The 17271-nt window shown below is 42.3% G+C and overlaps 1 protein-coding gene across 4 annotated transcripts in view; it reads left to right on the top strand.

Moving 5' to 3' along the window:
- Positions 1 to 17271, top strand: part of METTL15 (methyltransferase 15, mitochondrial 12S rRNA N4-cytidine) — a 207725-nt gene that overhangs the window by 3888 nt on the left and 186566 nt on the right. For all 4 annotated transcript variants that reach the window (XM_061610577.1, XM_061610579.1, XM_061610578.1 and 1 more), the window contains one exon: positions 11505 to 11822. In XM_061610577.1, the coding sequence (XP_061466561.1) occupies positions 11505 to 11822 (318 nt within the window). The remainder of the gene's footprint in view (positions 1 to 11504; positions 11823 to 17271) is intronic.

Here is a 17271-nt window from a genome sequence, read left to right as displayed (position 1 = left end):
AACCAATCTCCAAAGGACACTTTTATTTGGTAGAACAGGGATTACCAAATGGTTGTTTGTGGACCACTAGTGGTCCATGGGCTTCATTCTGGTAGCCCACTGCATATCTTTGGATTTGTGATTGATGATGGGAGATGGCATATCAAGCTCATTAAATACTCAAATTGATTTTTAATTGTATTTTTATTGCTCATTAGTGGTGTGTGTGTGTGAGTTTGGGAACCACTGTGCTAGAGATTGTGCCAGATCCCTCAAGTGTGCCACCTCTGCCTGTGGTGTTTTGTTAGCATCCCTTTTCTTCTTAGCTGAGTAACCTCCTTATGTTGAGCTTCCATTGGAGCATTCATACCTTATGCTTCAAAGAGGCACCTGCAACCTTATCATGTTTGGGAAGCCTAGAAGCTCTAGATGATGCTCCCTGAGCACTTCCTGTAGGCACCCCTGGGCTCTCTGATTTCTGCATCCTGATCTTAAACTCCTTGTCTGAGGCTGTAATACAGTTCTCCAGTCTGCATAATATTTGCTATATGCCCCACACTGCAGTTAGATTTGATTATTGTGACAATTTGTAATGAAACGAACAATCTTTTCCACAGTGCATCGATCTGTGCCCATGTTCTGTTAAAAACCACTGCTTTGGAACTAACTTCATGTTTTAGATTTCCTTTTGTATCCTCTTCAGAACCCTCTTGCTTTGCTTCTTCACCTTTCCCTTCAGTTCATTTTATTTATTCATTTATTATTAAATTTATATCCTGTCCTTTCTCCTAGAAGGAGCCCAGGGTGACGAGCAGAAACACCAAAAACACTTTAAAACATGTTAAAAACAAAACAGTTCATCCCATAGGCTCTCTTCTGTCTGAATTAGCGGCCTCCAATCCTTTTTCCATCTACACAGAATTATAACACCCAAACTCTGATTGCAAATCTAACTTGATAGTTATACATCTGTTGAGTCTGTCCCACGCATGCCTTATGTAGCCTATGGTTTCTTAGAAATGGCATTCTTATTAAAAGAAAGGAGTTTCCTTTTTTTTGCTGAAGGAGTGATTTTAATGTTCTTCATAATTACTTTATCTGATATACCTTGCCCAAATCTCTCCTTAATTCTTTCTCCTGTAGTGTCGGGCTGGATGGAGGCAAATAAACTGAACTTGAATCCCAACAAGATGGATGCTTTTTAGGGGAGTGGTTCCTGTGTCTAAGAAATAGGCCAGTTGCTTGTCTTGAATGGGGTTGCACTCCACCTGATGGAAGAGGTACTTGATCTGGAGGTACTGCTGGACCCAGCTTTGTCATTGGAGGACTGGTGGCTAGGAGTGCCTTCCACCAGCTTCAGCTGGTACAACAGTTGCGGCCATTTCTGGACTGAACTAGTTTGACCATAGTAGTCCAGGCATTGGTAACTTCAAGACTAGATTGCTGCAGTGCACTCTGTAGGGCAGCCTTTCCCAACCAGTGTGCCTCCAGATGTTGTTGGACCACAACTCCCATCAGCCGCAGCCAGCATTGCCAATGTTCAGGAAAGATGGGAGTTGTGGTCCAACAACATCTGGAGGCACACTGGTTGGGAAAGGCTGCTGTAGGGCTTCCTTTGTGTTGTTCCAAAAGCTACAGTTAGTGCGGAATGCTGCTACATGATTGCTAACAGAAGTGAGATCTTGCCAGCATATTATACCTCTACTCAAAGATATGCACTGACTGCCAACTTCTTAATGTGTCAAGTTCAAGGTCTTACTGTTAGTATATAAAGCCCTTAACAACTTGGGACCACTTTACTTGAGACATTGCATTGCTCTTCTATGTCTATTCAATAGCTTTGATCTGCGGAATTAGCACATTTACCAGTGTTGCTGCTTGTTGTGTGCCTGTGAGGGGTCAGACACACAAACTTAAGTAAAAGATCCTTCCCTTTTGGAAAGTTTGTTTAGGGGTTATGTGGGTGGTAGACACACAAGGAGGATCCCCAAGCACCCGTGTTAGCACAGATATATGATGGCTGTTCTGCATCTGCAAGAATTCAGTACTTTAGTGTGACAGGATCTCTGGTTTGAAACTCCCTGCCTATTAATGTTAGGCAAGCACCTCTTTACAATTTTTAGGTACCTGCTAAAACTTACTATTTCATCAAGTCTATCCAGAGATATAGTTATGTATACTTATTGTTACATTTGTCTGATTTTATTTGTATATTATTGATTATTGTGGTGTGGTGTAGTTGTGTTGGACTGGGACCTGGGAGATCAGGGTTCAAATCCCTGCTTGGCCATAAAACTCACTGGGTGACCTTAGGCCAGTCACTATCTCTCAGCCTAACCTACCTCACAGGGTTGTTGTGAGGATAAATTTGAGAGGGAGACCATGTTTGTATGCCACCTTGAGCTCTTTGGAGGAAAGGTGGGATATAAATGAAATAAATACATAAAATATTTTATGTACACCATTGAGATTTTTCTTTGCTTAAGCAGTTTATAAATTCTTCTAAATATAAAGCCTCTGCTTCACTGAGATGGGAGATGTTTTATACCCTTTTCTCCACAGTGTCTTATGGTTTTTAAAATTACTACTATTGTTATTTATGGGGCATCCACATGATGTTACCCTTTCTCAATAAACCTACGTCTTTTTGTTTTGTCTATTGTTTTGCTAATGCAGAAAATCAAACATTTGCAAAAGCTCTGAAGCAGCAGTGCACAAATCCTTAGGTATGGATGTTTTTGTGCTGTTACCTCTCAGGTGTGGATGTGTCTGGTTTTGACACCTCACTTTACATCTTCTCTTATGGCTGTGCTTCACCTGAGTGTACCCTTGTCATTTTGATTTGATCCAGCCAAGCATTCTTTTATTTGGTTCTGAAAATCTCTGCTCAAGACCTCCAAAGAATGAATGTGGAAAAGTTCCTCCACCTTATTTTTAATTTTTTGGCAGTCTTCTGGAATCCTGGTATCTCTTTGTAATGAAACAACATAATCAACGGTTCTGATCTTTAATGTGAGGAGATATATGGCAGTTATATTTTACATCTCATGGAGTATGTAGGCCATGCTTTTGCAGTCATGTAATGAACTGCAGTGTTTATGTATCAGTGGAGAACTCCTCTATCATTGCAAAACAGAACTTCTAATTGCGGGGCTTGTAAAACTCTGAAGAGTTTTAATTTCAGTATTCAAAAAGGTAATGACATATGGAAGGGACAGCACTTCCCTTTATGCTGCAGTGAAGTCTAGTAAATACCGATTCTGTATTAAAAACCTTCTTGACCTCAGTTTTCTATTAAGTACTCCTCCTATACATAAAATATTTTGTAGTTGCCTGATTGAAAATGTCCCATTCCCATACATTTTAATTCACTCATGCCAAGTATTGTAATGTTGATACGTTCCATTTTTTTGCTTGACAATTTCTACCTTTCCCTGGTTCATGCTTCTCACATTCCATGTTACTGTCGTGTGCATCATACTATTCCGGAAAGTGTTGGTATCAGCCTTTAAATCATTATCTGGCCACTTGCATCCATATGCAAGTGTAGCACTTGCTACCTAAGCTCAAAGAGCAGCATCTGCAGCCCTGATCTCTGGCTCACAATTAGCAGGTACAAGAGTATCCAAAATGCAACATGAGACAATGCTGGAGGATGAGACCCCCAGGTCAGAAGGCATTCAAGAAGCTACTAGGGAAGAACAAAGGACAAGTACAAGTAGCGCTGTGACTAATGATGCAGGTGGGTCAAAGCCGAAAGGAAGCCCAGAGACTGACGCACACAGATGTGAGTCCAGAGTTGTATGGCGCACACAAGAGGAACATGGAATGTGAGAAGCATGAACCAGGGAAAGATAGAAATTGTCAAGCAAGAAATGGAAGTATCAACATTACAATACTTGGTGTGAGTGAATTAAAATGGATGGGAATGGGACATTATCAATGAGGCAACTTCAAAATATTTTATGCAGGAAATAAGAAATTAAGAAGAAAGGGGGTTGCTTTAATAGTGAGAGGTGATGTAGCAAAAGCAATTAGCTATAATGCAAGGTCTGAGCGAGTTATACCAACGAGATTAAATGGGAAACTTATTAACATAACCATCCAAGTCTATGCTCCAACGACAAACACAAAAGAAGAATTGCAGAGATTTTACACAAATACAGGAACAAATTGATCACACACCAAAACAAGATGTGCTTATAATCATGGGGGACTGGAATGCAAAAGTAGGGAACAGAGAATAACTAGGAATTATGGGAAAATGGCTTAGGAGATAGAAATAATTCAGGAGAAAGACTTACTGAATTCTGTGAAGCCAGTAATTTGTTTCTTGCAAACACCTTTTTTGAGCAACCAAAAAGACAACTGTGCACATGGACATCACCAAACGGTCAATATAGGAATCAAATTGATTATATAATTGGTAGCAGAAGGTGGAGAAGTTCCATACTTTCTGCGAAAACAAGACCAGGAGCAGACTGTGGTACAGAATATGAACTGGTAAAATTGAAAACCAGAGTAAAGCTAAAGCAGACCAACAAAGCAATCATAATGCCAAAATACAATTTAAATAACATCTCAGAAGAATATAAAGATCAAATAAGGAACAGGTTTGAGGCTTTAAACTTAGTTAGCAGAGAACAAGAAGAACTGTGGAGTGAAGTCAGATACATTATCAGGGAAGAATGCAAAAAGACAATGCCTCTAGTTAAAGAGAGAAAGACCTCAATGGATGACTGAAGAAACTCTTAAAATAGTTAAAGAGAAAAGGAAAGCAAAAGCAAAAGGAGACAGAAACACAGTCAGAACCCTAAATGCAACAATACAGCCACTAGTAAGTAGGGACAAAGAGAACTATGGTTATTGTATAGAAATAGAAGAGGACAACAAAAAGGGTAGAACAAGAGCCCTATTCCAAAAGATTAGAGGAATTAAAGGGAAATTTAAACCAAGGGTAGGGATGTTGAATAATCAACAGGGGGACACACTGGCTGATCGAGATGAAATAAAAGAAAGATGGAAGCAATACACTGAAGAACTCTATAAAAGAGATGCAAGGATGACAGATTCATTCACGGAGGAACCGTATGATGAAGAACCAGAAATTTTAGAATGTGAGGTGAAAGCTACTGTTAAAATACTTGGAACAAACAAATAACCAGGAACAGATGTCATACCAATAGAGTTGCTACAAGTTACTGAGACTGAATCTGTCCAAATTTTGACTAACATTTGTCAAGAAATAGGGAAAACTAAACAACGGCCAACAGAGTGGAAGAGTTCAATATATATCCCAATTCCAAAGAAAGGGGCTCCCAGGGAATGTAGTAATTATGCTCTCGGAGAACGTGTGCTGCTGGCTCGAGCAGTACTACCTGGGTGAGCTCGATGAAGACCAGCCCAAGGAGGGAGACATGACCCAGCAGCAGCAGCAGGTGTAGAACTTTGCACTCAATTGTCTCTGATTCTTCTTGTCTCCTAGAGCTGCCTCAAACAATGGAACTCCACCAGTACTCCGGAAGTGACAAAGGCCAAAGAGATGTATTGTACTTACGTATTTAAGTTTAGATTATTTCTTTCGTAATACTGAATTTATTTTATGTTTGCTAAATTGTTTTTTTTTCCTTGTTTGAATGTATTGCTATGTATTGTAAACTGACTTTTCTCCCCTATCCCAGTGCATTTATTTTGAGTGTTTGTTGTAAGCCACTTTGGGCACAGGTCACTGTGGAAAGGTCGCATAAATAAACTCAATCAAAATAATTGGAAGAAACAAATCACCAGGAACAGATGGCATACCAATAGAGTTGTTATAAGCTATTGTGACTGAATGTGTCCAAATTTTGACAAAAAATTGTCAACAAATATGGAAAACTAAAACAATAACCCACAGACTGGAAGCGTTCAATATACTTCCCAATTCCAAAGAAAGCGGATCCCAGGGAATGCAGTAATTATCAAACTACAGTAGGGCCCCGCTTGTTGGTGCCCCGCTTTTTGGTGTTCTGCTAATACGGTGGTGCCAGCGGGGCGATCAGCTGCAGTGCGGGGAGCTCCAGCCACTGCGCTCCAGCTGATTGCGCACTACAGCTGATCTGCTGTAGCATGCAATCAGCTGTAGCATGGAGAGCTCACACACTCCAGCTGATTGTGCGCTACAGCTGATCAGCTGTAGCACGGGGAGCTCTTGCGCTACAACTGATCCCTGTCAGCTGGAGCACGGTGGCTGGAGCTCCCTGTGCTACAGCTGATCACGTGCTTCAGCTGATCAGCTGGAGTGCCGTGGCTGGAGCTCCCTGTGCTATAGCTGATCGTGTGATCAGCTGTTGGGCGTGGAGCTCCCACGCTACAGCTGAGTAGGGACCCACTTTCTGGCGGTTTTTACTTTTCGGCGGGGGCCTGGAACAGAACCTGCTGTATGAGTAGGGCCCTACTGTATAGCCTTAATATTCCATGCAAGTAAAGTAATGCTCAAGATTCTACAACAAAGGCTCTTACCATATATGGAGTGAGAAATGCCAGATGTTCACACTGGATTTAGAAAGGGAAGAGGCACCAGGGATCATATTGCAAACATACATCAGATAATGGAACCAACCAAGGAATTTCAGAAGGAAATCGCCCTGTGCTTTATAGATTACAGCAAAGCCTCTGATTGTGTAGATCATGAAAACTATGGAATGCTTTAAAAGAAATACGGGTGCCACAGCATCTGATTGTCCTGATGTGCAACCTATACTCTGGACAAGAGGCTACTGCTAGGACAGAATATAGAGAAACTGATTGGTTCCCAATCGGAAAGAGTGTAAAGCAAGGGTGTATTTTATCACCCTATTTGTTTAATCTATACGCAGAAGATATCATATGAGAGCGGGATTGGACTGAGATGAAGGCTGTGTGAAAATTGGAGGGAGAAATACCAATAATTTAAGATATGCAGACAATACAATAGTACTAGCAGTTAATATGTTAATATGTTGTATCTGATCCCTATAAGCACATCCATGTGTTGTAGACACGATGTAGATAGGGAACAGCATTGTGAATCATTAAATGGAAATTGTTTAATTAGTACCTAAGCATTGCCAAAGGACTGCAGCCATAGTATTTCCTGCCCTGGGAGTGAGCACTTGAGCATCTGGGTGCTTGCTTGCTTGCTCCTTTGGGCTGCTGTCTCTCGAGACAGCTGAAGTCCCTAGTAAGTGCTGCAAGGACTGGGACCTACTGCCTGACCCTGACTCCAGAGAGAGACTGCAGTCAATCTTTCAGCTTCTTACATCAGCTCCTGGCTGAGTCAGAGGGCATAAAAGCCTGGCTGCCCTTGGGACGCCCCTTAGGGAGTCCTGAGGGTGCTACTCCCTTCTATTTTTAAAAAACCAAGCAAGAGGAGATGGGTAGTGGGAAGGGTGTGTGGTGCATGTGTAGTTTCTGCACAGGGTGAGACCCTGTGTAGTAAACTGAACAATAGGAGGAAGTCACCAGATGCCTTCAGAGTGAGAGTCTGTAACTGGGGGAAGGCTGGCCCTCCCTGGGTGTGAGACCGGGGCGGGGGTAGATGTACCCTGTGTGAAAAATACTGAGTGGGTCTGAATGTTCTCAATTTTCTCAGAGGCATACTGGGATAATTGGTTCAAGTAGGTTTTGTTGGTGGGCTCTTGTGTTCATATCAGGTATTTAGGAGGAGTCTTAGGAAGGAGGAACATGGGTGATGCCACCCCAAATTCAGTGATCATAGGGAGGTATAGCCATGGGGAGGTGGTCACCTACCATAGAAGATGACTGCAAGGCTATCTATGCCTTGTTCCTTGCTCCCACACCTCTCATGGATGGGTTCCACGTTGCTCATCTGCTGTGCCCACTGGCCTGTGTGTGCTGTTTTGTAACGCCAGATTGGTATACAGTAAGACCACTTTCATCCATGATTTGATCATGGATGTAGGTGCTGATTTGGTGTGCATTATCGAGACCTGGGTGGGTGAGCTGGCAGGAGTTGATCTGACCCAGCTTTGTCCACCTGGATACTCAGTGCAACACCAGAACAGGCTGCAGGGACGAGGGAGGAGTTGCTATGGTCTACAGAACTTCCATTTCTGTCACCAGGAAACCACTCTGTCTTGGAGTTGGCTGTGAGGGTCTTCATTTGGTGTTGAGCCAAGGAAACAGTAAACTAGGGTTTCTGCTGGTATACTGTCCATCCTGCTGCCCGGCAGTTTCTCTGACCGAGGTGGGGGAGGCCGTCTTGGCTGTGGTATTGGAGGAGCCTGGAACAATAGTCTTGGGTGACTCTGGTGTTCCGGTTTGGGACTTCATGGCCTGCATGATGACCATGAGGCTGTCTCAAGTTGTCACCAGTCGGACACATAGGGCAGGGCACACCCTTGACTTGATTTTTGCTCCAGATGGAGGAAGGGGTGGTCTGGAGATGGGGTGGTGGATCTCACCCCATTGTCATGGTCAGACCACTTCCTGGTGAAGTTTAGACTTATTGCTGTGATCCTCTCCTGTAGGAGTGATGGACAGATTAAGATGGTCTGCCTCAGGAGACTAATGGAATCGACTGGATTCCTGAATGCCTTGGGGGAGTTCCCGGTAGATAGAGCAGGTGAACCTGTTGAAGCCCTGTCACACTGAGGAACAGCGAGGCACGTTGGGCTCTTGACACGGTTGCAACTGAGGACTCTCTCTGGCATTGTGGAGCCTGGTTTGTACTCTTGTACACCAGTGAGCTAAGGGCAATGAAACAGGCTGGACGACGACTAGAGCTCAAGTGGTGACAGATGTGCTGTGAGGCTGATAGGGCACGAGTAAAACATCATAACCATGCCTATTGTATGGTGGGGAGGGCAGCAAAGAAGGCCCACTTCTCTGCCACCATTGCATTCTCAAGTAGCCATCCAGTGGAGCTTTTCCGTATTGTCAGGGGTCTGTTGACATCAACTCCAGGAAATGGAGTTTTTTACCCTTCGGAGGCCCAGTGTGAATTGTTTTCAAGGCACTTTGAGGGTAAAGTTGCTCTCCTCTGTAGCAATCTTGATGCTTCATCCACATCTACTGTAGTCCCAAGTGAGGTGTCCAGTGCAATGTCTGCTGCAGCGTATTGGGAAAAATTTCAATTGATGCTGCTTGGTGACATGGACAAGTTGCTGTGACAATGTGATGAGCGACATGTCCTCTCGACCCTTGCCCTTCTTGGCTTATTAAAGCTTGCCGAGGGGATTTGATTGAGTGGATCCAGGTTGTGGTCAACTCATTGTTGCAGGAGGGAGTGGTTCCAGCCACCCTTAAGGAGGCAGTGATTCGACTATTCCTGAAGAAGCTCACCCTGGAGCCATTAGTTTGTGACAGTTACCGCCCTGTCACAAATACCCCCTTCTTGGGGAAGGTGATTGAGAGGGTTGTGGTGCAGCAATTGCTTGTGGTGCAGCAATTGCAAATACTCTTGGATGAAACATATTATCTTCACCCATTTCAATCTGGGTTCGGGCCTGGTTATGAAGGACTGAATCAAGGAATGAATCGGCCTTGGTTGCCCTGATGGATGACCTTTTTTGGGAGAAGGGCAGGGGGGGTGCGACCCTGTTATTCTTACTTGATCTGTCGGTGGCTCTTGATATCATTGACCCTGATATCCTTCTAGGCTAACTTGGTGAGATGGGTATTGGAGGCACACAGTGCTTCCGATCCTGTCTGCAGGGTCGTTTTCAGAGAATGGCATTGGGTGATTACTTTTTGCCCCCTGGCAGTTGTGCTGTGGGGTGCCACAGGGTACCATCTTATCTCTGATGCTTTTTAACATCTACATGAAGCCCTTGGGAGTAGTCATCAGGAGGTTTGGGGCGAGGTGTCAGCAGTACACTGATGATACTGTTCTGTTTCTCTGTAACATCTGAATTGGGAGAGGCCGTGCAAGCCCTGGACCGGTGCCTCGACTCTGTGGTGGGCTTGTTGAGGGACAATAAATTGACTCTCAATCCTAGTAAGATGGAGGTGCTGTGGGTTGGTGGTTCCTGAGTTTGGATAATTGGTCAGTTGCCTGCTTTGGATGGGGTTGTACTGAAAGAGCAGGTTTGTAGTCTGGGGGTGCTCCTGGATCCATCTTTGTCACTAGAGGCCCAGGTGACCTCTGTGGCTAGGAGTGCCTTTCAACAGCTTCGGATGGTAAGATAGCTGCAGCTGTTTCTGGACTGGGATAGCCTGACCGCTGTTGTCCATGCACTGGTAACCTCCAGGCTGGCTTAATGTAATGCGTTCTATGTGGGGCTACCCTTGAGGTTGGTCTGGAAGTTGCAGCTGGTGCAAAATGTGGCAGTGAACTTGGTCACTGGAGCAGGGTATTGCCAACATATCACTCTGCTACTGAAAGAATTGTACTGGCTACCTATTAGGTACTGGGCTAGGTTCAAGGTTGTAGTTTTGGTGTATAAAGCCCGATCCTGCTTAGGGCCAGGATACCTGAAATACAGTCTTATCCCCTATATACCCAGTCGATCACTGAGTTTTGCAGGTAACAGCATCCTGCAGAAACCATCTTATCAGGAGGTCCGTTCCGCACAAGATAGGAAACAGACCTTTAGTGTAGTGGTACTTACTCTTTGGAATTCTTTCCCCTTAAATGTTAGACAGGCACCATCTCTGTTATGTTTTCGACACCTACTGAAGACCTTCCTCTTTCAACAAGCTTTTTAAGTAGAGACCTTATCCCAGGCTGCATCTGTGTTAGAATTGCTTTTTAAATTTTTTAAAGCTTTTAAAAATATATTTTAAAAGAATTTTTAAACATGTTTTAATGGTGGTTGTGCTTTAATATATTTTGAGGTCTGTTTTTTGATGTTTTAAAGTTTTTTTAGTGCTGTTGTTTGCCACCCTTGACTGCTACTGGGAGAAAGGGCAGGATATACATCAAATAAATAAAGAAATACTAAAATAATTTTATTTTGTGAGACAACATTTTTCTCCACGATAATGCCTGTCTTCATCTCATAACCTTTATCTTGGAAAGACATATTATTATATACTTAATAGCACTTGTGGGGTAAATTCTTAACTTATTTTACCTTAAGTCTATTTCATAGGGTTGGTATAAGAGATAGTGATTTCTCCAGGGCAAGTCAGTGAGTTTCATGACTGAATAGGAATGTAAAGCTGGGTTTCTATTATTCAAACATTATGTTCTGGCTATCTCATGATGCTAACCCAGATAGGGTTGATTGTTTTTGCACTAGGAGTAGTTTGGATGGCCCCAATGTACTTACATTTCATGATGCGTAGATATCAGTATGTTTTATGTTTGAATAATTTTATGACTTAGAACAGAAATTAAGCTATTGGAGTTGCAAGCACTTCAATTGGTAGAATTCAGCAACGTTAGTGGCATATGTTAAATAGCAAACTGCAATATTTACTGGCACCAAAATCTTTCCATGTCAGTTTGCAAAACAAATTGCTTTTGTTTTCATTATAGTTCTTTAATGCAAGCCATTTTGAAAATGTTAATTTTGACTTCCAATATGCTTTCCCCCCAGGTTGGCTTATTTATTTGTTTTATACCCTGCCCTTCAATCAAACTTATCTACAACATGTACCAGCTTTCATATTTATGCAAGATCTACAACCATTTTCCTTTTCGCTGGTTAATTAGATCTAGCCCAAATTGCTTAAATATATGGGTAAAAAATATACACTGTTCATTAACAAATAAATGTGAAGCTGAAGAAAAATCATTGCATTTGCATCGTGATGAAAACGTGCACTTCAGAGTAGACAGTGAAGACTATCAACAACTGCACATACCAGTTATGGTCAAGGAAGTTGTTAATTTTTTAGCACCCCAAAAGGGACAGGTAAGTTGGAATGCCTTTTTAAAGTAGATTGAATAATAAAGAATTGTTATTTTATTACAGTCCTGAGAGAATAAATTATAGATAAATAAAATTGTCCTGTAATTTATGTCCTTGAAGATATGCTGTTGAACCCAAGCAATCTGTGATTGTTTTTAAAGTTTTATGCTAACAACAATATAATATAGTAGCTACATATCAATTTCTATGTGTAGGTGACTAGAGGAGAGGTCACTAAGATCTGGTGTGAGATGCAAGTGAACAGTTGCCATAAAGTCTAACATAGTCATAATTAGGGATGGGCAAGAATTTCTCTTAACATCAAACCTGGCACCGGAATTTCCTCTAGTTCGCACATTTGCTATACTTGCAGACTGATCGTGAATGCTGTGATCTTCCTTGGCTTTCCCCAACACCGATTTTTTTAAAAAAATTATTGTTGTATTCCCTTTAACTTCTGTCAATTAGGTGTTCATAGTAGCCACCATTAACATTCATTGCTTGCTCTAGAGTTTCTTTAGCAGTCTGAAAAGAAGGTGGTGGGGCTGCTGTTCAGAAGCCTGCAAAAGTCCTGTAAAAGACGGTGCCTTTCTGCTTGCCCAGTGCCTACCCAACCAATCTCCCCCCTTTTGCCTCCTTTCTCTTGAAGAGGGGGCAGAAGGGAAGGGTTTTTTGTTGTTTTGCAAAATTGGAATCGGAGGGAGGGAACCATCTACACTGATTGGCACTGTCTCTCAAGAGCTTCAGACAAATCTTTTGGAGTGGAACTTGTGAAACTGACCAGCATGTGTCTTTGTTTTGCTAATGTGAAACTGAGAAGTGATCTTTTTTTTCCACAGCTGGAAGGAAGCAGCAGCAAAGGGACGGATTGGGTGGGTAGGCCCTAGAGAGAGAGAGAGAAAATCACTTTCCTTTCAAAAGGAAAACATTGTTAGAAATAACAACAATATAGTTGTTTTTCGGGCGGAAGAAAAAGAACTTGATAAAAACAAAGGATAGCAGGAAAATCACAAACACAGACCGTTACTGCCTTCCAGTTCAGCGGAATGTAATCTGAACTGGAGCCACCAAGCAAATTCCATCCCTAGTCGTGAAAAGGCTGATAAAGATAAATAGATCAATGGGGAAACAGTCTCACCTAGATATCAGAATGGAGATGTTCCACCAGAGCTGTCGAAACCATCTCCATCCCATATCCAGGATGAAAGCCAGATGAAAAAAGATCAAGGAAAGATTTTATATCCAGAAATGTCTAGAGAGGTTCAACCGCTACATGTTGCACAACCTTTTCCGCAAAGAAAAGTTGAATATGGTCTTAGACCAGCCTTTCCCAACTAGTGGGCCGCCAGGTGTTGTTGGACCACAACTCCCATCAGCCTCAGCCAGCATTGCCAATGGTTAGGAAAGATGGGAGTTGTGGTCCAACAACATCTGGTGGCCCACTAGTTGGGAAAGGCTGTCTTAGACAGAAATGGCCTGCCCACATTTAATGATGTTTTTACAAAGTAGGTAGATCATCACCTCTTTGTACAGGAGAAACCCTATATTCTTCAAGAGAGACATTAGTTTTCCCAGCAAGTGCTCATCAAGTTCCTTCTTGCTGGCCTTCAGCACTACAGAGGACAAGGCTCTAAATTACCTTTGGTGACTCTCAGAGAACTGTATCTTAATACTTGAGAATGACCAGGTCGTATTGTTTGAAGCATTTTCAACAATTGATTTTGACAACTTTATACCTAGTGGACAAATCTCAAGGCATAATAAACCCAACTGGATATAATTTAGCTGTTGCAATATTACTGAAGAATAAATATGTTCTCGCCATTATCATTGCCACCTCTTTGCCTTCCTTATGACTCTGTGGTTTTGGATATATTCGGTGCAGTGTTTTTCCAGCATCTTACGAGAGCTTTGGTTTGCCTACAATAGGATTGGCACACACACACAAAAAGTTTGACAAGAAACACTGTTTTATATAAACTGGAAGCAGGAAACTAGCCAATTAGGTATTTGGAGCACTGGATGATAAAGGTGTGAAAGGATTATTGAAGAAAAATAGGGAGATTGCCATGAAGCTGAACAAATTATTTGTATTGGCCTTTAATGCTATAGACGAGGTAGGCATGGACTTCCAAAAAGCTTTTGAACATTAAGAAAACAAACTCTGGCAAGCCATATGGTTGTCCATGTATTTTTTTATTTTCTGTGCATTAACATAGCATCTCTAACTACTTATTAATTAATTAATTAATTAATTATACTTTTATACCGCCCCATAGCCGAAGCTCTCTGGGCAGTTTACAGTAACTAAAAACAAATACAATTCAAGTTACATCTTTTAAAAAACAATTTAAAACACAATTAAAAAATTTAAAACAATATAAAACACATGCTAAAATGCCTGGGAGAAGAGGAAAGTCTTGACCTGGCGCCAAAAAGATAACAGTGTTGGCGCCAGGCGCACCTCGTCAGAAACATAATTCCATAATTTGGGGACCACCACTGAGAAGGCCCTCTCCCTTGTTGCCATTCTCCGAGCTTCCCTCGGAGTAGGCACCCGGAGGAGGGCCTTTGATCTTGAACATAGTGTACGGGTGGGTTGGTATTGGGAGAGGCGTTCCATCAGGTATTACGCACAGAAAGACGTTGAAAGGTATCTTCCTTGAGATGTTCTCTCATAGATTTTTGAAATGTTGCTTTTGTTCAGTGTTGTAGCAGATGCTGTGGGTTACCATGAAACTTTTGTCTAGATGTGACAGTTCAGAATTGTACAGCTGGTTGCTAACAGTGTAATCCTATGGATGCCTAGTTTCTGAACACACATTTATGAATATTTGAGCCATGTATTTCTGTGCTGTTGGATGTCACTGATTCATAGGGTTGCCATAAGTCGTAATTGACTTGAAGGCAGATAACAACAATCGTACGTGATGGCTAGTATACTGATACAGGCCGGCCCCACTTTATGGCGTTTCACCTTTCGGCGTTGCGCTAATGCGGCGGCTTTCAATTCCGGAAAGTCCCCGCTTTAAGGCGCTTGTTCTGCTTTAATGGCAGTTTTTTCATTGAGTGCAATTTTTGCGTCATTTTTGCGTCATTTTCACATGACACGCACCATTATTTTCAATGGGTTCTGTTTTTTGGCGGTTTCTGCTTTTCGGCGGCAGTCCGGAACAGAACCTGCTGTATAAACGGGGCCCACCTGTACAGTAGGGCCCCACTTATACGGCAGGTTAGGTTCCAGACCTCCGCCGGAAAGTGAAAACCACCGAAAAGCGGATCAGTTGAAGCGCGGGGGTCTGGAACCTAACCCACTGACCGCACCAGAGGAGAAGAAGATCAGATCTTCCCCTCCTCCGACGCGATCAGCTGGAGTGCGAGAGTCTGACCACCCCCGAGGAGAAGATCAGCTGTAGCATGCTGCAGCTGATCTTCCCCTCCTCTGGCGAGGTCAGCTCAAGCAGGAGAGTCTGATCGCACCAGAAGAGGAGAAGATACAGCCTCCCTCCAGCTGATCGCCCTGCTGGTGCTGTATTAGCGGAACGCCGAGAAGTGGGGCGCCGAGAAGCGGGGCCCTACTGTATTGAAATGGAGGGGAGTGTATGAGTGCTGAGTGAGTTGTGTGCCAGCCATGAGTATTGGGCAAAATATACCACAAAGAACTAATATTATTTGGCCAATTCTTTCATTAGAGTTGAAGTCTTTGGCCAATAACTAAGGCCAAGACATCATGCTTGCCTAGTTATGGCTACTTTTAAAATGTAGAATGCTTCTATGATAAACAGAGGTAGCACTTCCAAGTTCTGTTCCTCTCTTGAGCTGCTGTAGTGTGGGTTTAGCACACAGTGTTCCCCAAGCAGGTGAAGGGCTTTATGGCACAAATGGAAACTGCCCTTCGGCCCTGAATAATACCATTTGGGCAAGGCCAACTGCCTTTGAGAAAGAAATACAATTTATGAAAATGAAAAGAGAGCTCACTGATTTGTTTGGGTGATGGGAGAACAGATCTCTGTGAAATAGGTATGAACTTGTGGCGCTTGCCTATGAGAAAACTGTCACTTAATGTAAGGTATGGCTTTCCAACACACTCTTAAGTATCACTGTTTCAAAACCCTTTCCTCCCAAATCTGTTTTATACAGTATTCTCTGAAGTACATTGTATGAATGAGTCACTCCCTTTTTAGCTCATTTTCTTTTCAATTGAGTGTTAAGTGATTCTGCTGTAATATATTTCCTATAAAACTTGCTATCTAAACAATTATTTTAGGTAACTATTCCTAGTCCCTCAAAGGTTCTGTGCTAGTATGTTCATAAATGTAGCAAAGTACATATGAAAGGTCACATCAGTAGGACCTTCTTGTGGCTATGTCATGGCTGCTTGTGGAGCCAAAACCATTCCACTGTCTGATTTGGAGGGTCCTATAGCTAAATAACTGCTGGACTTTTTTGTTTTTTGTTTTGTTTTGCTTGTGGTAACAGTTAGTATGGGAGAAGTAAATAAGTGTAGGAGGGCTGCAAAATAATTGATGAAGTGTAGGCGTGCTGGAGCTGAAAAAGGACTGGAAATATTGGTCTTAAAATGTACAGGCTGTACAATGAGATACCAACATTGAAGACTCTTAACCATTATTAGTTCAGCTCTGATGTTTATGTTAACTGAATGTCTAGTTTCTCTGGGAGCCGGGGGCCAAACTACACATGGTACTAAATCACTTGTAGTTTTTTCCTTGACTTTTTTCTTTTGCGAACTGAAGCTGTAGAGACTGCAATCTTTCGTGGAAGACCAGAGTGGGAAGGCTTCTTCAGCCTTTCTCCTAGTAATGCTGATAGGAATTGTTCCTGCTCCAAAGCTGCTTTTTACCCTGCAGGAAAGAAAGTGTAGGTAACTTCTCCACCACTCCCTAATGGGAAGGAGGGTAGCTTAAGGGCTCGGAATTCTTAGTACAAAAGCCACTGGAGGGGAAAGGAAGTCTCTTCCTATTGATCTTCTATGGAATATTGCCATCTCTGCAGCTGCATGTCGTAAAAGAAAAAATGCGGGGGAGGGAGCTATGTACAACTGAGCCATCATGTGGAATTTGTTCTTGTGTAATAGTCTTATGTTGTAATTTTGAATTTACAAATTGAAAATTGTACCGACAGGTGAGGGCATCTGTCAATATTAGGTCACCTCAACCAACTAAAACATTTCGTTATTTGGGTCCAGAGCTCTTCAGAATTGAATTTTGGCATTATTATTGCTTTGTTGTTCTTCTTTAGCTTCACTCTGATTTTTGATATTACCAGTTCTGTACCATAGTCTGCTCCTGGTCTTGTTTTTGTAGCAAGTATGGAACTTCTCCATCTTCTGCTACCAATGATATAATCAATTTGATTCCTATATTGACCATTTGGTGTCATCTTTTTGGTTACTCAAAAAATGTGTTAGCAAGAAACAAATTATTGGCTTCAT

The sequence above is a fragment of the Rhineura floridana genome, chromosome 2 (assembly GCF_030035675.1).
Source record: "Rhineura floridana isolate rRhiFlo1 chromosome 2, rRhiFlo1.hap2, whole genome shotgun sequence".
NCBI classification, from domain to species: Eukaryota; Metazoa; Chordata; class Lepidosauria; order Squamata; family Rhineuridae; genus Rhineura; species Rhineura floridana.
This window is presented reverse-complemented; position numbering and strand designations above follow the sequence as displayed.